Here is a 22,114-nt window from a genome sequence, read left to right as displayed (position 1 = left end):
AAATTGGGTGATTTTTCTAGGTAAATTACTGAAATGAGCTAGAAATATCCTCCCCAATAAAAATATTTTTCTTCTAGATTCTGTTATGTTAAGACTTACGTAGGAAAGAGGGTGTTTTGTTTTGTAAAATGCATGGGTTTTGACAAAGGATCTGGTTTTAAAGCCCAGATACATCATTTAGAAGCATGGGCAAATTGCTAAACTTTGAATATCAGCTTCCTCATCTCTAAAATGCAGATTATACCTACTCCAATTTTTGTAAGAATTAAATGAGTTGGTAATATAAAGTGTCTAGTGCAGTGCCTGGCATTTTGTAGGCATCATCCCCGACCTACTTCTCATCTGGATGGTCAAAGGGCAGTATGAAGATACTGAATACTGAGGAATTCAGGAGAAAGGCCGCCAGAATGGGAAGGATGGAGGAAAACCAACCCATTTCTCAGTTTTCTCCATGGTCATTGTGGTGGCAACAACCCAAGTGAAGGTGTATATGACCTCTGAGTTGGAAATCCCAGTTTTCAATAATATAAATATAATTATTTATTTAATTTATTTTATAGTAGTCACACAACAGTGTTAAAAATACCAATACCAACACTACCACCACCATGTTATTGAGAATATTTTAAAGATGTTCTGCAGGTCTTTTTATGTTTACCTTGTATCCCACTAAGGTGTGCTTGAGAGAATTCCTCTTTGTTGTCCTGCCACCAACTTGGTACACAGGTTAATTGTTTCATTTTGCTTTCAATTTTTAGGGACTTATCTTAAAGATTTTTTTTTAATTCTCACCCAAGGATATTTTTCCATTTTCTAAAAATCTTCAGATAGAGTGGGGGTAGGATGGAGAGAGAGACAGAGACAGGCATATCAATTAGTTGCCTCCTGCATGAACCCAACCAGGTCTGGGAACGAACTGCAACCAAGGTACGTGCCCTTGACCGGAATCAAACCCATGACTCATTGGTCTAAGGGCCGATGCTCTAACCGCTGAGCCAAACTGGCCAGGGCAAAGATTTTTTTAAATAATTATCTGACATAGTTACAAGATCCAAAGTCAATCTGTAAAACAAGGTCTATGCAGAAAAGTCTAGCTTTTTTCCTAGTTCTATCCAATCTGTTACTACCTTCCTCTACAGGTAATTAAAAAATTATTATCATTAGCTATCCTATCATTTAAACATAAGCAAATGATATTTGCATCTAGCCAAGACAGATTTCTAGGTATTGGCTTTAACCTCATAACTGAAACAATTAAAAAACAAAAACAGACAAAATAAATTAAAAAACTGTTTTTAAGACACTGGACATCAGGTAGCAAAGAACAGTAATTCCTGGAAGATGGGGAACAAGTGCTGTAAGCCCGACAGTTTATCCCAGCTCACTCCACTGCTTTGAGAGAGTTCCCAGGCACAGAAAGGAGGAACCTGGAAATGAAGGAGGACATGGAGCTGAGAGTCAGCAAGTTCACTAGAGTTCACAGGGCTGAGTACCAAGTAAAAGAACCATGTACCACTCTGGAGATCTCTGAAAGTCCTCTTGGGGTATTCTGCAGACTGGATCAGCACATGAGAGTCACAAAAATACTTAAGGTCAGAGAAACCATCTAAGTGAATCAAGGCAAGAGTTCCTAACACAGGGCCAAAATGAGGACCTTATAATACTAGGGAAATTGAGTAGAGGACTCAGAAGGACCCTGCCTCAGACTAAAGGCTGCTCGTGTCTTGCCTAACAAATCTTAAAAGCAAGATCCAAAAAAATCAAACTATTTTTCAGTAATTTATCTGCATCCCAGAACAAAGCTCAAGAATGTTTATTTTATTAGTCGTCAGAGTTCTCTAGAGAAACAGAACCAATAGGACATACACAGGCATACCTCAGCAACATTGAGGGTTTGGTTCCAGGCCACCACAATAAAGTGAGTATCACAATAAAGTGATTCACATGAATTTTGTGGTTTCTCATTGCATATAAGTTATGTTTACACTATACTGTAGTCTATTAAGTGTACAATAGCATTATGTCTAAAAAAAATGTACATGCCTTAATTAAAAATACTTTAATTCCAAAAAAATGCTAACCATTATCTATCTGAGCCTTCACTGAGTCATAATCATTTGCTAGGGAAGGGTCTTACCTCACTGTTGATGAAAATGCAATATTTGTGACGTGCAATAAAGTGAGGTATGCCTGTATATAGGAAGAGGTTCATTATAAGGAATTGACATACGTACATATGGAGGCTAGACATCCCACAATCTGCTGTCTGGAAGCTGGAGACCCAGGAAAGCCAGTAGTATAATTCAGGCAGAGTCCAAGGCCTGAGAACCAGGGGTAAAGAAAGTTTATTTTCTAGTGATAAGAGTCAGTTAATGTGCTCCTAATAACAGATCTTCAAAATACATGCAGCAAAAATTGATAGAACTACATGGAAGAACAGACAAGTCTACAACAAAGAAGACCTAAATATATGGAGAAATATACCTCGTTCATGAGAGGGAAGACTGTTGTTAAACTATCATATTGTCACTCTGACAAACAATATGTCAAATATTGTTAAGCTCCCCAGTTTGATCACTAGAGACAACAGGATTTTTTTTTGGTAAAATGACCATCTGATTCTACAATTCACATAGAAGATGCTAAGGACCTTGAATGGCACAAACATGACCTGATTTCAGGGCTTATAAAGCTACACTATTTAGCTTTGAAACAGAATAGCTAATTCGGAAATAGATCCATACATGTATGGCCATGGACTTCTGACAAAGGTTGAAAGACAAGTGGAGAAAGGGAAGCCTTTTTAACAAATGGTACTAGAACCATTGGAAATATCCTGTGCAAACACTAATCTATAACTCACATTGTAAACATAAATTAACTCAAAATCGTTCATAGGCATGAATATAAAACTTATAGGAAAATGTTAGGTAAAGATTCTCAGATTTGACACTAAAAGCATGATTCATAAAGAAAAGTTTAGTAATTTGGATTTCACCAAATAAAAACGTCTGCATTTCAAAATGTACTGTAAATGAAAAGACAGGCCATAGACTGGGAGGAAATCATTGCAAAGCATATGTCTGATAACAAATAAGCATATGAAAAAATGTTCAACATTATTATTTATCCAAGAAACACAAATACAAACTTCCATGAGTTATGACTACTCACGAGAATGAACTAAAATGAAAAAGACCATTATACCAGGTGTTGGAGAAGATGTGGTAATATCATACACTTAGGTGGGATGTAAAGTGGTACAACCAGCTTGCAAAACAGTTTGTCCGTTTCTTAAAAAGAAACACTCCTGCCCGGCCAATGTGGTTCAGTGGTTGAGCATCAACCCATGCACCAAGAGGTCACCGGTTTGATTCCCAGTCAGGGCACATGTCCAGGTTGTGGGCCCGATCCCCAGTGGGGGGGCATATAGGAGGTGGCATCGATGTATCTATCTCTCTCTCCCTCTCCCTTCCTCTCTCTCTAAAATCAGTAAAAAAAAAAAAAAAAAAAAAAGATAAACACTCCTGTCAAATTATCCAACCATCCCTCTGCTAAGCATTTACCCACAAGAAAATAAATTATACATTGATAGAAGGATTTGTTCATAGCAGCTTTATTTGTAAAAGCCAAAACTGGGGGGGGCAAATTATCTATCAACAGGTGAATGAATATAGTGATAAATCCACACAAAAGAAATGCTACTTAGTAATAAAAAGGAATGACCTATTGATGTATGCAACATGGGTGAATTTCAAATTATGCTGTGTGAAAGAAACCAGAGAAAATAGGATATATGGTATTTTATTCTATATGTATGCAACTTTAGGAAATGCAAACCAATCTATTATGACAAAGATCCTGCTTGTGGGGCTAGGAAGAGATGGCAAGTGGCAGGAGGTGGGATTACCAAGGAAATGTGGAGACTTGGAAGTGAAGGATAAGTTCATTATCTTGACTGTGATGATGGTGTCACAGATACATTCATGTCAAAACTTAAACTGTGTACTTCAAGTATCTGTAGTTTATTGCATGTCAATTTTACCTCAAGTCCATAAAAATATATATTCGTCTCTCCTTACTTTCTTAGATAATAGTATTTTATACTTTTCTCCACACCCTCCTTAAAAAAAAAAATTCTGGAAACCATACCCTAGCAGTGTGTAGAATGATGTAATTTCTTTTTTTCTGGTTTCATAGTACATGTTAGTGTATATAACAGCTCTCCTCTTGATGGGCATTTTGGTTATTTCCGGTCTTTTGTTATTATAAATAATGTTGAAATAATGTTTCTTTTCAACATTTGTTGTTATTTCTCCTTTGTCTTTGAGATAGATCTTTAGCAGTAGGATTGTCGTCTCAGTAGATAAGTACACAGGTCATTTTGTCATTTTGGAAGATGTTGCCAGATTCCCATTCATAGGGGTCGTATCATTTTATATGATGGACAGCAATACATGAAAACACCTGCTGCCCTTCTCTTCTCTCACCCACAGGCCATGTTGTCAGATGTTTGGATCTTGCCAATATAACTGAGAAATGCTTATCTCAGTGTAGGTTTAATTTGTATTCTTTAATTACCAACGAGGCAGAGCATGTTTCCATATGTTTGCCAGCTACTACTATTTCTTTTCCTGAGCACTATCTGATCATGTTTCAGCCCATTTTTCTATAGGTTTGCAGGCCATTTTCTTCTCTATTTATTTGTAAAGTTCTTCATACTTTAGCAATATTAACCCTTTGTCTATGTATGATACAAATATTTTTTCCTCAGGTTGTCATAATCAAACTTAGCTTATTTTGCATTTTATGTATGTGTGTGTGTGCAGGGGCTAGACAGATTTTTTTATTTTTAAATATTTTTTCTTTATTGATATTAGAGAGAGGGAAGGAGAGAGAAATAGAAACATTGATGAGAGAGCATTGATTGGCCGTCTCCTGCATGACCCCCACTGGGGATTTGGCCCACAACCTGGGCATGTGCCCTGACCAGAAATCAAACCGGTGACTTCTTGGTGCTCAACCACTGAGCCACACCGGCCGGGCCAGATTTTTTATTTATTTCTGTTTTATTTCTATTTATATATTTATTTTTTCGTACATGCCCCTAGCGGGAACCGAACCTGGGACTCTCTGGTCCACAGGCCAACACTCCAACCACTGAGCCAAACCGACCAGGGCCAGATTTTTTATTTTTAAGTAATCACGTTTTACAAATCTTTTCCCTTGGATTTTAAGACATAATTATGAAGGTTTTGCCCACTCATAATATATTGAGAAATTCACCCATATTTTTCGTAGGACTGTTTTTATTTTTACATTCAGGCTTCTGAGCCATTTAGAATTTATCCCATGAATAGTGAGAAAAAACCATTTTATCATTTTCCATATGGTTATTTAGTTATGTCAGCAACATTTATTAAAATGTCACTTTTCCCAACTTACTTTTACTTTTACCCCAAATTTCGAATGCCGTTGGGTCTGTGGATTTTCTATTCTGTTCCCTGACCTGTCTGTTGTTGGGCCAGGACCACTCCACTGCAGAGCCTGCCTTCACCTCGCGGCCCACCCCTCCATTCCTCTCCTTTTTCAGGACTTCCCTGCTCGTTCTTGCTCTATTGTTTTTATGAATTGACTTTATATTCAACCCGAAGACATACCTTCAAAGATGTGCAAAAACTGTTTTTCTCCAGGTTAATATCCCCCGTTTCTTCTTAATCCTCGTCTCCGTCCGTAAGTCCCATAACCATCAAACGTGGGACCCAGAACTGAACCCACTGGCATGGGCGTGATAATGACATCACTCCTTAGAACATGGCGTTTTAAGGGGGTCAGCAAGAATGGGGACAGTGGGAGCCTCTGGAGGTCAGGAAGGGAACCGGGAGCAGGGCACAGGAGGCAGAGGAAGGCCTCGCCGAGGGGACGGCGGCCCGGTCTGAGCGGCCGCCCGGTCCGAGCGGGCGGACGACGGGTCTGGTTGCAGCAGCGGTAGCAGAGGGTCCGCGCGGGGGCGTGAGTGGCCGGCCGGCCCGCCCCTCCTGCTCCTCCTGCTCCTCGTAGCTCGCGGGCCTCCCCGAGACCGCACTTCCTCCCAGGTCCGGGGCAGGTGCGCCTCCTTCCTCCCCGCAGCCCTGTATTGGTTTCTTCCGCGCAGGTCCGTTCGCTCTTCTCGCCTCGCTCGGCCATTGGTTCCTTCCGCCCTGGCCCCGCCCACTGCGGACCGGCCTCTGCCGGCATGTTTACGTCCGCCCGGGGCAGAGTCTGATGACGTGTTTCACGGAAGGTGTAGGTCGGGAAGTGTCAGTGCCAGCAGCCAGGGAAGGCGAAGTTCATTCCCAGCCTCCGTCCCTCGGGTCCTGTCCGAAGGAGGAAGCGGTGACAAGAGAAGGGGGTCCAGTGCTGTAACGGGGAAGCGTCGCCTCCGCTCATCTGGCCCCACACAATGGACTCAGTACCTGCCACTGTGCCTTCTGTCTCTGCTTCCCCGGGGGACTCGGAGCTCCTGGGACCCCTGTCGGTGCTCTACGCAGCCCTCATAGCCAAGCTCCTGGAGGTGACGGTCCATTCCCGGGGAGGGACCCCAGCTCTGGCAGGCCGGTGGATAGTTCTGACTGGAGCAGGTGCCCGAAGGACCGGGCGAGGGAGACAGGGAGTGTGTCAGGCCCGAGGCAGGCAGGACCCTGCAGTGCTGTTTAAGGAGGCCAACGGGAGTGTGTGTTCGAGAGGTGTCATTACTTGTTCACCTTTTTATTGAGCACTTACGATGTAGCAGGTACTGTGTTACTGTCTGGTATTCGATCACTATGAACAGTGACAAACACGTCCCTGTGGTCCTCCTCTTCCAGTGACCCTGGTACTGTTGGGGGCGGGGCCAGCCTGACAGTTAATTGTGAACTTCTAGAGGGCAGTGAAAACAGTGTAGAAGCAGGCAGGTGTTTAATGCACTGTCTTTGAGGAAGCGTTTAAACAAAGCATTGAATTTTATAGATGACAGTTAAATTCAGAGAAGTTTAGACCATTTATCAGCTGTCTGAACCTCCTCAGTATTTGTCTTTAGGTAAGAGTGGAATACCATTAGGATGTAAAATCTTAGAGGAAAAGTGCCTTATTTGTGTTAATTATCATTTTGGTTTTATTTGCCACTGTAAAAGTTTATTTTATAGTATTTCAGTTTGTTTCATGTGCCTTTTTTTTTCTTTATTGACTTTTAGAGAGAGAGGAAGGGAGAGGGAGAGAGAATAGAAACATCCATGAGAAAGAACATCAATTACCACCTCCTGCATGCCCCCCACTGAGGATTTGGCCCACACCTTGGGCATGTGCCCTGACTGGGAATCAAACCAGCGACCTCTTGGTGCAGGGGTCGATGTTCGACCACTGAGCCACACTGGCCGGGTGCTGTGGATAATTCTTTGTGGCTGCTCTATTGTAAATATTTTTATGGTTTCCCATTGTTTCTACTATTTGTGTTTCAGCTACTTTCTACATTGCATGGTGATGGTCAGCCTGGGCCTGATTTTTATGGACTGCCATGGAAGCCTGTACTTATCACTGCCTTCTTGGGAATTACTTCATTTGTCATTTTCTTCTGGAGAACGATCCTTGTTGTAAGTAAATTAGATTACCTTATACATGATAAATACAAGGAATATTTTATAAGCACTGGCCCTTTTGTTTCTTTTTTAGTTCCTAACACGAATCGAATACAAATAAATGCATATAATCTACACTAACCTTATAAAATAATTCATTGTCATCTTCATTGGTAAAGACTTAAGTGAACAAGACAACCTGTGTATAATCTCAATGGGAAAACTTCAATTTATAAATCCCTTATATCAAAACCAACATAGCCCTAGCTGGTTTGACTCAGCGGTTGGAGCGTCGGCCTATGGACCGAGAGTCCTGGGTTCAGTTCCTGCTAGGGGCACGTGCCCCCCCCAAAAAAAAAATCCAACATATACACTGTTAGTAGAATTGGGAAGTTCTACAGCCATCCTGAAAAGCAATTTCATATGTATTAGAAGCTTTAAAAATGTTCACATCCTTTTATATAGTATAATACCATGTCTAATAATCTAGCCTAAAGAAATAACCAATCATGCATTAAAGATCTTGTATGACTCTGGCCAGTTTGGCTCAGCGGTTACAGTGGACCAGAGTCATGGGTTCGATTCCAGTCAAGAACACTTACCTTGGTTGCAATGCGGTTTGGTCCCCGGCCCTAGTCAGGGTTGTGTGGGAGGCAACCAGTTGATGTGTCCCTCTCACATCGATGTCTCTCTCCCTTTCCCTCCCCCTCTCTCCCTCCCACTCTATCTGAAAATAAAATGGAAAAATATCCTCGGGTGAGGATTTAAAAAAGAAAGAGTCTATGGCCCGGCTTCCTGTGAGGACTCCTCTAATCTTATAGGGGTTTTCCTCAAACAAAAGAGAAAAGGGAGAATAGAAAGGATAAACGGAAGGGGAAAAGATGAAAATGTTTTCTATTTCCCACTCTTATTTTTCCCATCTTAAAATCCTTAACACCTGCCTGTTTAGATTTTCACAGGGTATGCAGGCTCTGCGTCCTAACTACTGCTTCTCAGCCTCGGCATCTGACTTTGGGAGACTTGGTCCCGACTCTCAGTTGCCTGCTTCTTGCTTCTTTCTCCTGCCTGTTGATTTGGGTGAAAGGAGGGCAAAGGGAGCTTACTCTCTCATTAGCATTTAGAGAAAGAATTATTATTTCCTTTTAGGAACTCAGAATGTATTTTCCTGTAACAATATTAGTATAAGTGGTACTCTAATAATATTAATATATCACAGATCATTTGTGGGCTGATCTGAGTATTTCATCACCATTTATAATGTTTGAAAGAGAAATAAATTCTGGGTTACAAAGACATTCAGTAACACTGTTTTTGAGTATTGCTTAGATCTTATTATCCTATAAATAAGTGCTACCTTTTTTTTTTAATCCTCATCCGAGGATATTTTTACCTTTATCTTCAGACAGAGTGAGAGGGGGAGAGAGAGAGAGAAACATCGACATGAAAGAGACACATCTACTGCTTGCCACCCTCATGAACCCCAGGCATGACTCCAACCCGGGTAGGGGACGAACCACAATGAAGGTATGTGCCCTTGGTTGGAATCGAACCCGGGACTCTTTGGTCCACGGGCCGACGTTCTAACTGCTGAGCCAATCCAGCCAGGGCTTAAGTGCTATCTTTAGGAGATGATTTAGATGTGAGCTGTCTTGGTGAATTTTCCTGTAGCACTCTCCTTTCCCTTTCACGTTTATGACCACTATTTTTAGGGGTTTGAGAAAATCAGACGGTAGAGTTTATTAGATTTCTAAATTAAGCCAATAGTCAACTTTGAATAGGATTTCCAAGATGTTTTCTGGTGAGAAGGAGAGCCATATCTTAGTACAAAGATAATGCATTTAATTTTGTCTTTTTGAATAATCATTGTTTCTAGACCTCATTTTGACTATTTGGGGTTGTCAAATTATTTCCGGCAAATGAAGTATTAGTATATTTAATGTGAAAATATTATCTTTTTCATTTTTAAAGTTGAGTGCTTATTCAATTTAATTCACATTAAATATACTAATTGGTGCTCATTTAATAGGGATATATAAATGTATCTTTTGTTGCAAAATAAGGTATTTGCCTTATTGCTTTTATCTATCAGAAACTATGAAGTATCACTACCAATTATATTTGAAATGCTTTTTAACCTATTTTTAATTCTATGGCTCATTAGGCTGAACCAACTGTTATTAAATTTTCCTGTAGTTATGGTTTAACTGTTGTATTAGAACTATAATATTAATATTGATACAAACTTTTGACATCAAATTTAATTTTATTTCTCTCTCTCTTAGGTAAAGAGTCATGTATACCAAGGTAAATATTTAGGCTGATTTTATTATTTGTACTGTTTCCTCATTATTGGTGTTTGATATGAGTTTTACAAGCTTGACCTAGATATAGTGATAGCTGCTGTCTGATTGATTTACTAACATTTTGATTTATAAACCTTTTACTAATCCTAGGTTGCTAGCTTGGATGCTACCCACTGAGATAGGGGATGAGGTGGAGCAAACAGGGAGTAGGAAGATGATTGGTTTACTTTGGGGCAGATTGACATTAAATGTTGATGCAACGCAAATTTACCACATGTGAACAGGGTTCCTGTGCTAATGGTTTAATCAATATAGTATATATATTTATTTAAGTAGATAATTTGGGGAATAAAAAAAGGCGAATCAATATGCCATACTTTCTGTCTGTTTCTCTTTGTAAGTGATATATATTTGAAATGATCACAGTTTCTGCAAAGAAAGGCGCTTCATGAAGGGAAGAATATAGAAAAGTTTAATATTTTTACACCTTTATAGCTCTTAACTACAGATCGCTTTTTAAAGGCTAATAGTTATGCTAAGAAGTTCTTTTCCCTGATAGTGCAGGATAAGATGTCTTTGTTGCTAATACATTAGGTAATTCAGTTTTAGCTAGTCGTCATAACCACATTGTGGTTCCCCCCCCCGTTTTTAGTCACTGAAGAGCAAATTTCTGAGAAGTTGAAGATGCTCAAGAAAGAAAACGCAGACCTTGTACAAAAATTGTCAAATTATGAACAGAAGGTATAATTCTTTTAGTTCCCCTCACTGTGGTTCCAGCTTGGATCATTGCCTCCTCCTGTCTTATAGTTGTTGTGCTATTTTTAAATCATATTTTAAAATTCCATTATTTCCTACAAACCATCCAAATGTCAAGCAATTATCAAATGTATAAAGTACTACTTTCTTTTCTAAGGGGTCATCTAATGCAGATAAGTTTTGATAGCATGCTAATTCATATTTCTATATTCTGAATGCTTTATTTAAATAGATCAAGGAATCAAAGAAACATGTTCAAGAAACCAAGAAACAAAATATGATTCTCTGTGATGAAGCAATTAAAATTAAGGTAAAACTTCTTGATCTTTTTGAGATTACATTCTAAAAACAAAAGGAAACGAGTAATTATAATTACTCTTAATGTCTTTTTTAATAGGATAAAATCAAGGAACTTGAAGAAGCTAAGGAAAATCTGAACGATACAGCTAAAAATCTGCGTCTTATGTTAGAATCTGAGAGAGAACAGAATGCCAAGAACGAGAACTTGGTAAGAGTTTTGCTGCTAGATGTTAACGGAATTTGGATTTCAAACTTTTTTTTTCCTTTTCAAGCTATTTTGTAGATTGGGTGAGTTGAACTCTGCATTTTCCCATGTTGTAACTTGAATAATTAAGATTGGGAGTCATGGAAGTCGAACCTACTCAGTCCATTTTTAAGGAATTTAAAATGCTAATATCACAAGTTATTATTTTTATGGTCCCAGGAAGTATTTTTGTCCTCAGCCCTGGGTAGCTTTTATATTGCTTGAGCAGCTAAGAAACTGTAGCCCAGTGGAACAGTTCTAGTACTTTGTTGTGTTTGCATGGTTCTTTTTAAAAATAAACGTTTAATATTAGAATAGTTTTAGAATTAAAAGCGGCAACAGTGAGAGAGGGTTCCTGTATATCACACACCCAGTTAAGCTTGATCACCTGGCTGAGGCTTCTCCACTGTGTAGTTACCCTTCCCACCCTTTGTGTGCTGTATTCTGGAAGGAAGTCACTGTGCACAACCCACAGGTAAAGAGGAGAGTATGCTCCATCTCCCTGGGGAGGCAACATCTTCATAAATTATTTGGAAGACTTCTATATGTGAGATTTGTTCTCAAATCCAACCATTTTTAGTTCAGGCAAAATAATTTTTAAAGTGACCTTGGGGCCCTGGCCAGTTTGGCTCAGCCGTTAGAACGTCGGCCTGCGGTCCAGAGAGACCCGGGTTTGGTTTTTGCTAAGGGCACGTACATAGTTGTAGTTTGTCCCCGACCCTGGTTGGGTCATGCGGGTGGCAGCCACTTGATACTTGATGTGTCCCTTTCACGTCGATGTTTCTCTCTCTCTTTCTGTTCCTCTCTATCCCTCCCACTCTATCTGAACAAAAAATGGAAAAATGTCCTCGGTTGAGGATAAAAAAAAAGAAAGTGGCCCTGGCCGGTTTGGCTCAGCGGTTGGAGTGTCGGCCTGCGGTACAGAGAGACCCGGGTTCGGTTCCCACTAAGAGCACGTGTTTCGGTTGCAGTTTGTCTCCGGCCCTGGTTGGGTCATGCGGGTGGCAGCCACTTGATACTTGATGTGTCCCTTTCACGTCGATGTTTCTCTCTCTCTCTCTCTCTTCCTCTCTCTCCCTCCCGCTCTATCTGAACAAAAACAAACAAACAAAAAATTGGATTGGTTTACTTGAAAGTCTTTTAATTTTCTTTGCTTTCACCTTTTTGTCTGATCATCTACCACATTATCTCATAGCCAGGAAGGTTGTGGGTGGCATGAAACACTTATGCCTCCAATTATTTTCTTTCCCCCCTATCTCTTTACATTCTTGACTTTTCTTGTAGTCTAAGGCTGGATCACCTGCTTTTATCTGATATGTAGGGGGTAGCTCTTCTTATTTAGCATAGATCCCAGTGTTTCTACTGAAATCCTAATATATTTTTCGTGTTCTTTTTCCACATGGCAGATATCGGAAAACAAGGTATCTTTAGAGAAGTTAAAGGACGTGATCGCAATGAATGCCTCAGAGCTGTCAGAGGTAAAGCTGCCTGCAATTCCTGCAGGATAGTAACCTGATGTGTTAGTTTTATTGAGGAGCAAACAGTTATGTGTGCTAAAACATGCAAACAAACGAAAACTATCTGATGTCTCATTGGGAGAGTGTAACTTTTTCTTTGGAATTAATTCGCTAATAGGAGTGTTTTGCATTAGGTTCAGATTGCCCTTAACGAAGCTAAACTTAGTGAAGAGAAGGTGAAGTTTGAATGCCATCGGGTTCAAGAAGAGAATGCTAAGCTTAAGAAGAAGAAAGACCAGGTAAAGAAAAGTTAATGCCATAGATTATGTAATCTAGAGACCAACTATCATTGCCTCTTGAATATCTTTTCTCAGATCTGTTTTTAGGGACATGAAATGTGTGTGCAGGATTCTATTCTGAGATATGCAAAGTTTAAACTGTGCTCTCCAAATTGAGTACATGTGTTTGCTCTCCATCTGTTCTGGATTTTCTGTTCTTTTGTGCAGTTTCTTAGAGCTAACAGAGTGTTTTAGTTGTTGTCTTGTCAAACACCAACCAGTTTTTAACTTGAATGGCCTCGAGGGGGCGATGGATTTGCTTCTGAAACTTAAGAATTAGTTTAAGCAGTTACTGCTTCACCGATCAAGGGAAGATTACAAGATCTGGAGTCTGGGAGACTGAGACTGTACCCCTCTCGTCCCACTGGAAGTTAATTATTTGAATTGGCTACAATTATAGTAAACTGGTAACTTTTGACAGCTCTTTTCCCACTGCAGTTCTCAGGGTTAGAGCCACTCTGCCTTTGCCCTGAACCAGGGTTTAGCCCATCATGCTGGCCAAGGAGGAGCATGGCTCATACTAACCTGTCTCATTCACATGGTCCTGATGTCTTTTGTGCAAAAGCCCTAACTTTTGGAAACTCATGTGTTTTCACTTTTCAGTTGCAGCAGGAAATCAAAGACTTGAATAAAGCCCATGCTAAACTCAGTGAGCAAATAAAATCATTTGAGAAGTCTCAGAAAGATTTGGAAGTAACTCTTACTCAAAAAGATGATAATATCAGTGTAAGTTCATTCTCTTAGATACACGTCTTATTCTCATGAATTCCCTTGCAGCCTGCTCAATTAAAACTGAGAGGTTCTTTCTAAAACCATTTTGCTTCTTTTCTAGGCTTTGACGAATTGTATCACACAGTTGAATCGGTTAGATTGTGAATCTGAATCTGAGCGTCAAAATAAAAGAGGAGATGAGTCAGATGAATTAGCAAATGGGGAAGTGGGAGGTAAGATCGGTTTCGGGGAGGTCGGTCCTCTTTTTGCCTCCCTGTATTTAAGTATACTAATGCTCCTTGAGAGCTATGGGCATTGGGCAGAGGTGGGTTGCTGGGCTGTGGTTTAACTGGGCGAGCAGTGAGCACTGGCTGCTTTTCCAGCGCATTAGAACTGGATGTGCACTGGAGCTAAGTACTGAACCCTGTTCAACTGGAGACACTTGGCTCACCTTCATGGAGATGGCATTTGAATTTAATGCTCATCATCTCTGAGCTCTGTGGTTTTAAGGCCCCACAACCGACTTTCAGAGCAGTGAGTTGGTGGGAGCCATAAGCTAACTGGGGTCAGGAGAGCGAGGCTGAAGTGTGGCTGTGTCACCTGATGACATTTCTAGACTGTTTCCCAAGGTGGATATTGCTTGCACAGTGGGTGCTTTCAACCTCACCCAGGAGCAGATTCTAGGGGAGAGCAGAGGAGTGAGTCTTTCTAAAGAAGATGCCTGAGCAGGTGGAGGTAGATGTGGGGGAAGGCAGAGCTTTGCCTCGCACACCTCCTTGCTCAGGACAGCACGGGTAACATTGTTACTACACCTCCTTGCTCAGGACAGCACGGGTAACATTGTTACTACACCTCCTTGCTCAGGACAGCACGGGTAACATTGTTACTACACCTCCTTGCTCAGGACAGCACGGGTAACATTGTTACTACACCTCCTTGCTCAGGACAGCACGGGTAACATTGTTACTGCACCTCCTTGCTCAGGACAGCACGGGTAACATTGTTACTGCACCTTCATTCTGAATCGAAGTTTGCGATTCTCTTAAAAGTCAAGCAGCCCAATTAGTGCTATTGGTTAATTTGTTTTGCCTTTGAATGTTTAAACATGGTAATTGTTAAGTATGGGGAAAATTAAGAAAATGTAGTTTAAAAGCATGGAAGGAAAAAGTAATGAAAACCTTTTGTTTTTTTTAGGTGACCGAAGTGAGAAGATGAAAAATCAAATTAAGCAGATGATGGACGTTTCTCGGGTATCATCCTTTGTACAGAACAGAGTGCCATAAATGCCTGTGAATCCTTACTGTGCCTCACTTTTAAGAACGTCTCTCTCTGCTGCATTTTTTAGACCCAAACGGAAATATCAGTAATTGAAGAGGATCTAAAACTTCTACAATCAAAGCTGAGAGCCTCGATGTCCACAAAATGTAACCTGGAAGGTAAGATGCCAAATACTGGAAAGATACAGAATTGTGTTGAAAAGAGAAAGGGGGGCCCCGTTTTCGTATTTCTCACCCTCCAGCTGTCAAGTCCTTTCGCACACACACAGCTCAGAGGTGTTCTCCTTCACAGACCAAATAAAGAGATTAGAAGACGATCGCAGCTCCCTGCAGTCTGCCAAGGCTGGGCTGGAAGAAGAGAACAAGACGCTGAAGCAGAAGGTGGAGATCCTGAGTGAGCTCTATCAGCAGAAGGAGATGACTCTGCAGAAGTAAGGTTTTCAGGGGTTGTCAGCAGTCTTGTCACTTAACTGTGTGTACTCTGATAGATCATTTTGTCTCTTTTTAAGAGATTATGACATTTTTCCATCTACAATTAGTACAGGGTTGCCTTTTTTCCTTCCATTTTCCATAACTTGAAGTTTTCTTGTCATTCTCACCGTTGTCAGAAATTATTGCCTGCAATTTATTTGAGGGGGAGTGGTGTATTGGGACTAATAGTTATTGTTGTGGAGTGGTTTTTTTTGTTTTTTAACATCCGTACCTCTTCTATAGTTTTAAAAAATCCTGAACGATTTATATACATGATTTTTAGTAAAATAAATACTTCAAAAGGAATATTTGGTTATGAAGATATAAGTTTTGGACTTAATATAATCAAATACTCACACTGAACATTATATAATGTAATTGTGGCAAGGATGTTGAGAGTTTTAAAACAGAAATGACTGTTTGGTGTGTATATTTTGGGATTAATCTTCTGAAATATACATCTCAAATTTGGAGTTAGGTATCTTTGGAAAGATATACTTTTATAGATCATTTTAAGTTTTTTTCTGCACAAAAATACCTGAGTTCCCTGCATTCCAGTGCCATCCTATCTTCCTGTCAGATGCTCCCCGGTCCTTGCTGCCTTTTGTCATTCTTTCTGGTCTTGCAGCAGTTTCATGGGAAGGTGCCATGTGTGGGTGGTTCTTTGTTTTTTTTGTTTTGTTTTGTTTTGTTTTTTAATCCTCACCCGAGGACATTTTTTGTTCAGGTAGAGTGGGAGGGAGAGAGAAGAAGAGAGAGAGAAACATCGACGTGAAAGGGACACATCGAGTGGCTGCCACCCACACGACCAACCAGGGCCAGGGACAAACTGCAACCAAGGTACGTGCCCTTAGCGGGAACCGAACCCGGGCCTCTCGGGACCGCAGGCCGATGCTCTAACCGCTGAGCCAAACCGGCCAGGGCGGTTCTTTGTTTTTGTTTCTCTTCCTCATCCCTTCCCTTTCCTATCTGTTTTGCTGCTTGGGATCATCAGCACCTCTTGAATTTTGGTGTCTTTTTTGTGTATTGATTCTGCCTCATTCTCTCTTCTTCTGAGATAACTGTTTAAACATTTTAAATTATTTCTTCTATGTCTCCTATGTTCTTATCTGTCTTTGCTTTATTCTGGAATTTTTTTTCTGACCCATCTTCCAGCAGATTTGTCATTTCTGCTGCTAAAATCGTTCATTGAATTCTTAATGTCAGTGTTTCAGGTCTATAGTTTCTGTTCCTCTGCTCAAACTCATAATTTTGCCATTTACTTCCTTAAATATATAAGGCACAATTATTTCGAAGTTTGTGGGTACCTGATGGGTCCATTTTGCTTGTCTTTCAGATTTTGATCACAAAGTCTTGCAGAGTGCCCTGACAGTTTTAATTGAGTGGCGAACATTGTATATAACAGTATTTGTCCATACTTGAATCGTAGCATTGTACTAGGCAACTGGCGTATTATAGCCACTCATAGAACACTTACTGAAGTACTGAATGGGCAGTTAAGAATACATAAACCTTTTTCTCTTTGTTGCTATTAATACTTTTTACTATTGCTCTTCTCCCATTTTGCTTCTGATTCATAGAAAATTAAATTTCAAGTTAAGTGTCTTTTGAATCAGAACCATGAGCAAAGAGGTCCAAGAGGAACAAGAAAACAGCATTTTTAAACCATTCAATGTTTTAACCATTGTCATTTATGTTATAGTAGATTGACATCTTGAGCTTGAAGGTTATTGGGTTAAAACCAGGTTCTGGTAGATCGTACGCCGATTATGGGACAGTCGGATTCTTTTTCTATTCAGTAGACATTGCCAGTGCTTAGGCTCTTTCTTCAGCGGACTGTCTCGTGGTGCCAGTCTTGAACTGAGGAGCAGTCCTTCCTTAACAGAAATAAGAGAAGTAATTATAAATCTTTCCATGGTTGAAACAGGAGAAGCGTCCCCTGCTCCATCATAAGCCTGACCGTGTCAGGCAGGTTGGCCCTGGCTTTCCACATTGTGTCCAGTGAGCTTCGTCTCAAGCCCGAGAAAGTTGCCAGTGGGGCACATGATTTTTTCCATGTGTTTGTTTTATTTATTAATAAGTAGAGATATACGAGAAGTTAGAACATGCAGGTGATTTGCCGACAGACCAGAGATCGATTTTTGTCCCTAAATGGCAGGCGTGACTTCCTTCTTCTGAATTTGTCTGTGTGTCTGTGCATGTGAGAGAGGACGGGAAGTAGTGACGTTTGAGTAGGGCAGTGACAGGCGCCGGGAGGAGAGCTCACCGCGCTGGCTTTGCCCTAGGAAGCTGAGCCAGGAAGAGTTCGAGCGGCGAGAGCGGGAGCAGCGGCTGTCGGCGGCCGATGAGAAGGCGGTGTCGGCGGCCGAGGAAATAAAGACCTACAAGTGAGTTCAGCCTCTGGAGCTTGAAACTTCTGTCGGCTTTATAAAAAAACGAACCATTTTTATAATTTATACAACAAAATAGCCCAGAAGCATGAATAATGGTCAAAGGACATGAATATATTTAACTTACATTTTTTTTAAGGTAACAAAGGAAAAAAATATTTAACAAAAATTTTCCTACACCCAACACTGGCAAGGCTGTAAGACAGCGGTTCTCAACCTGTGGGTCGCGACCCCTTTGGGAGTCGAACGACCCTTTCACAGGGGTCGCCTAAGACATAACAGTAGCACAATTACAGTTATGAGGTAGCAACGAAAATAATTTTATGGTTGGGGGTCACCACGACATGAGGAACTGTATTAAAGCGTCGCGGCATGAGGAAGGTTGAGAACCACTGCGAAAGGGAACCTGGTTCATGCCAACAGTTCTGAGTGGTTTTATATGGGGCAGTAACTGCTTGAGGAAGGCAAAAACCATTAGAAAGACCATGCCATTATGGACCCATTACTCATAGCTCTGGGAAATTTTCTGTGGATATAAGGAAGAAAAAGCTTTGTCGAGGAAGATATTCATGGCAGGCTTATTTGAGAACAGATTGAAGAACAGTTAAAGACATTATAATGTATCAACTCAGAATAAATAAGGAAGTTATGTGGTATTAATTTTGATCATATTGTACTCTTATTATAACCATGTAAGATACGTTTCTGCTTTACGGATGAAATTTGTTTGGGTACAGTTAGAGTAAAGGGGACACGGTGAATTTAACATTTTATTCAGTTGTGCTGAATTGATAAAAGCAAGTGAAATTCTCACTCAGGTGGAGAATTGAAGAATTGGAGGATGAATTACAGAAAACAGAGCGCTCCTTTAAAGACCAGGTAATTACTGCCATATTGCTGCAGAATTCTTTGGGAGCTCCTACAGACTAGTATAATGAAGCTGGAAACATATTTTTTGATGCGTTGTCTTTTTCAGATTTCTGCTAATGAGAAGAAAGCTCACGACAACTGGGTAAGATTTTTTCCTCTGCTTTACTTGCTGCACAGTTGACCGCAGCTGAGTTTGGGTGCTTTTCCCTCCACAGCTCAAAGCTCGTGCTGCAGAAAGAGCCATGGCTGAAGAGAAAAGGGAGGCAGCCAACCTGAGGCACAAGTAGGTGACTCCCACCGTTTCTTCCGTGTGTTTCAGAGGTTTTTAAGGCTTATGCTGTGTGATATTTAATGAGAATTGAGTTTTGATTTCATATTTAAATCCATCCTTTCTTTATATTCAAGATTATTAGAATTAACCCAAAAGATGGCAATGTTGCAAGAACCTGTGATTGTAAAACCGATGCCAGGAAGACCCAACGCACAAAATGCTCCGCGGAGAGGTAGGGAGCCTTTCAGCGGGCAGCAATCTCTATTTTGGTACAAACTGTATATAGGTTACTTTTTGTTTCTGTGTGTAATAGTAATGATGCCCTGGAAATAATGCCAAGAACTTACTAAAAAAAAGAAAGGTTGCCTGGAAGTGGTAATTGGACTGTCGTCTGCAGGTCCCCTGAGCCAGAATGGCTCTTTCGGCCCATCGCCTGTGAGTGGTGGAGAATGCTCCCCTCCACCAAGAGACCCGCCCGCGAGACCCCTCTCTGCCACGCTCAGTCGGAGAGATGTGCCCAGAAGTGAATTTGGTGAGCATTCTCATGTTGCCTGTAAACTGTTTCAAGAGTGTCTTCCCCTTTTATTTGAGAATTCTAAAGTGAGCAACATTTTAGAATTTGGGCTTGTCCAACTAGAGAAGAAATTTCTTAATTATTCTTACTGAGTGTTTCAAATAGTCTGCTGCAAAATGCTTTAGAACAGAATATCTATTTATTATTACTAATATTTATTACATATAAATAAATATGTAAAACATATTTATATGAAAGTAAATACATAGTTTTTGCTTTTTTTTTTTACTGGGATGTGTAAGCCTTTATTTTTAAAATACATTTTTATGAAGTTCCTTTCTTGAATATTATAAAAATAGCCTTAAACTTGATAATTTATGCAGCATACAACCATTTCTCATTATAATATGAAATGCTGTAAGTCTGTTTCTATTCATAAATATGTCTATGAAACTTGACAAGATATGGAAGTCGTTCCATACACACTGAAAATAAACCAGCCTACAGAGCTGCATCAAGCCGGTAGCGTGAAGACCGACCATCGCTGCTAATGTGCAGGTTTTGTTGTCATTCGTTCAATCCAAGGCAGCTCTCATTTTAATTCTTTAAGTCTGTGCATGAATTGTGATTTCCCCTCTGAGGTATTGGGGGACCCGTTTTTAATGTTGCTTTCTAGGCAGAGTTGAACCCTGGCTGTCCACAACTGGTTTTTTCCTTCTGAACATCCATGCAAGGGCTCTGTTCTTTCTTTCTCGGGGTTCAGTGGAAGGACCTCTGCCTCACCTCCAGTGCTCTGAGGCATCTGGGAAACCCTCTGCTTCTGACAGGGACCTGAGTGTGTTGAGTGTAAAATCATGTGCGGAGAGGACCTTTTATTCTTCCTCAAAGAGGAATCAGTCTAATTCAGTCCTCTGGCCTTCAGCAGATCCAGGGTCTGGTGCAGCTCTGCTGATGAACAGCAGCCCGAGAAGCTCTTCCCCTTCGAAGGTGGTGGATGAGGGCAAGGTAAGCATTTCAGGAAACGTTTAACTGTTCCTGCAGCACCCTCTGCCTCATCCTCCCGTCTCGGTGTTCTGTCATATCTGTACTGTCTCATTTATTTTTTAACAAGCAAATTGTTCCCCAAGAGTGTGAAGGCCCTTCGGTTCCCAGCAGTACATCTTTGGCTGAGCATCCAGCAGCAGTAAGTACTCAGAGGCTGAGGACTGAGCCCGGCTTTCTCGTGGTGTGTTTCTGCAGGACATGCAGAGCACTAATCGGCCTTGTTAAGCTGCATGGCAGCGTGATCTTCTCCGTCTTGGACTCACAAGTGTTTCTCAGTTGCTGAAATCTGACTGGTTGCTTGTTTTCTTTGTCCTGTTTCTATTTTGGTTAGGTGATTGACCTCCTTAGTGTTGTAATTAACTGAAAAATGTGCAGCCATCACTCCGCCTTGACATGTGTGCTAAATTGTTGAGTGCTCTAAGGCAAAGAAAATCCATGTGTATTGCACAGTTACCATTATTACATACGCGTTTGGAAGTCTACTATTTAAGACTATCTCCAGGCAAACCCTGTTTTGAATAATCTGGAATTACAGCTTGGTAACAGAAGATAGCATGTGTGCTGGAGGTGAAGTACTGACTAGTGAAAACCTGCAGTTCCTGCTGTGCCGGTTCCCAGCAAGGCCTTGACTCTCCTTCACAGGAGAGTTACTCTCTTGTCACTTGTGTAGCTGTTTTAGTCAGTAAGTCCCCTGATCATGCCTCACAGTGCTGCTTTAGGTTGAGATCGAAGTCCGTGTGATTTAATCTTTTAGAATTTCCAACCCATGCCCTGGCTGGCTTGGCTCAGCGGTTAGAGTGTCAGCCCACGGACCGGAGAGGCCGGGGTTCGGTTCCCTAAGGGCACGTACCTCGGTTGCGGTTTGTCCCTGGCCCTGGTTGGGGTCGTGTGGGTGGCAACCAGTCCATGTGCCTCTCTCACATCCATGTTTCTCTCTCTTCCCCGCTCTCTCCCTCCTGCTCTGTCTGAAGATAAATGCAAAAATATCCTCGAGTGAGGATAAAAAACAAAAGAATTTCCAACCCAGTTTCCCATTAGAAAGCTTAGTCATCATCTCCTAACATACAGCACCACTGGTGAATGAAGGCAGTTGGCGCCGTGCCTGTCCAACTTATACATAGAACACTGCTTCTGTTGGAGAATTCTTCGTTTCAGTGCAGGACTCCAGAAATATCCCTTTGACAGCTCCTTTTCTCCAGGGGCAGCTTGAATAAGACCCCAGGCCCCTTTGAAGTGGAAGACTTCAAAGAGAACAGACTGCTTTGTTAGAGGGAGACAGAGGTGGGAGGATCGGACCTGACAGTGACTTCTCCCTTAGCCCCTTACATGCTGTATAACCTTCAGCACATTGTCCAATACGCTCTATGTTGTTTGCTATTTAAAACAAGATGATTATATCTAGAGATTCAGAGATCTGAGAATTAGAAAGGAAATTGAAGTTGCTCTGAATAGTAGCTATGATTGCATGTGCAGAAAATGAATTTTGTTCCCTTTTGTTTTCTCTATTCTTAGTATGGAAATAATGAACTTTGTGGTGATGGGAGGGATATGCGGAGGGAGGTGTTGCCCTAGAAAC

General features: G+C 41.0%; 1 protein-coding gene and 1 long non-coding RNA gene across 8 annotated transcripts in view; one reads left to right on the top strand and one right to left on the bottom strand.

Moving 5' to 3' along the window:
* Positions 1 to 22,114, top strand: part of MIA3 (MIA SH3 domain ER export factor 3) — a 40,148-nt gene that overhangs the window by 15,875 nt on the left and 2,159 nt on the right. The window contains exons 1-22 of one of the 7 annotated variants that reach the window (XM_036277690.1): positions 6,263 to 6,553; positions 7,476 to 7,607; positions 9,875 to 9,896; positions 10,548 to 10,636; positions 10,884 to 10,961; positions 11,049 to 11,159; positions 12,602 to 12,673; positions 12,847 to 12,951; positions 13,594 to 13,716; positions 13,823 to 13,934; positions 14,896 to 14,951; positions 15,047 to 15,137; positions 15,271 to 15,409; positions 17,735 to 17,836; positions 18,658 to 18,718; positions 18,816 to 18,851; positions 18,925 to 18,992; positions 19,115 to 19,212; positions 19,378 to 19,511; positions 20,251 to 20,329; positions 20,420 to 20,499; positions 20,606 to 20,677. In XM_036277690.1, the coding sequence (XP_036133583.1) occupies positions 6,443 to 6,553; positions 7,476 to 7,607; positions 9,875 to 9,896; positions 10,548 to 10,636; positions 10,884 to 10,961; positions 11,049 to 11,159; positions 12,602 to 12,673; positions 12,847 to 12,951; positions 13,594 to 13,716; positions 13,823 to 13,934; positions 14,896 to 14,951; positions 15,047 to 15,137; positions 15,271 to 15,409; positions 17,735 to 17,836; positions 18,658 to 18,718; positions 18,816 to 18,851; positions 18,925 to 18,992; positions 19,115 to 19,212; positions 19,378 to 19,511; positions 20,251 to 20,329; positions 20,420 to 20,499; positions 20,606 to 20,677 (1,971 nt within the window). In that variant the 5' untranslated portion in view covers positions 6,263 to 6,442. Of the gene's footprint in view, positions 1 to 6,262; positions 6,554 to 7,475; positions 7,608 to 9,874; positions 9,897 to 10,547; positions 10,637 to 10,883; positions 10,962 to 11,048; positions 11,160 to 12,601; positions 12,674 to 12,846; positions 12,952 to 13,593; positions 13,717 to 13,822; positions 13,935 to 14,895; positions 14,952 to 15,046; positions 15,138 to 15,270; positions 15,410 to 17,734; positions 17,837 to 18,657; positions 18,719 to 18,815; positions 18,852 to 18,924; positions 18,993 to 19,114; positions 19,213 to 19,377; positions 19,513 to 20,250; positions 20,330 to 20,416; positions 20,500 to 20,605; positions 20,678 to 22,114 lie in introns of those variants that run through there. The other 6 variants (XM_036277691.1, XM_036277689.1, XM_036277686.1 and 3 more) reach the window with 6 other exon arrangements.
* Positions 1,253 to 6,038, bottom strand: LOC118640686. The gene is made up of 3 exons (XR_004961438.1): positions 5,661 to 6,038; positions 2,235 to 2,321; positions 1,253 to 1,427 (listed from the first exon to the last, which is right to left on the bottom strand). It is a non-coding gene; the product is annotated as an uncharacterized LOC118640686 (long non-coding RNA).

The sequence above is a fragment of the Molossus molossus genome, unplaced genomic scaffold, assembly GCF_014108415.1.
Source record: "Molossus molossus isolate mMolMol1 unplaced genomic scaffold, mMolMol1.p scaffold_m16_p_23, whole genome shotgun sequence".
Lineage (NCBI taxonomy): Eukaryota > Metazoa > Chordata > Mammalia > Chiroptera > Molossidae > Molossus > Molossus molossus.
This window is presented reverse-complemented; position numbering and strand designations above follow the sequence as displayed.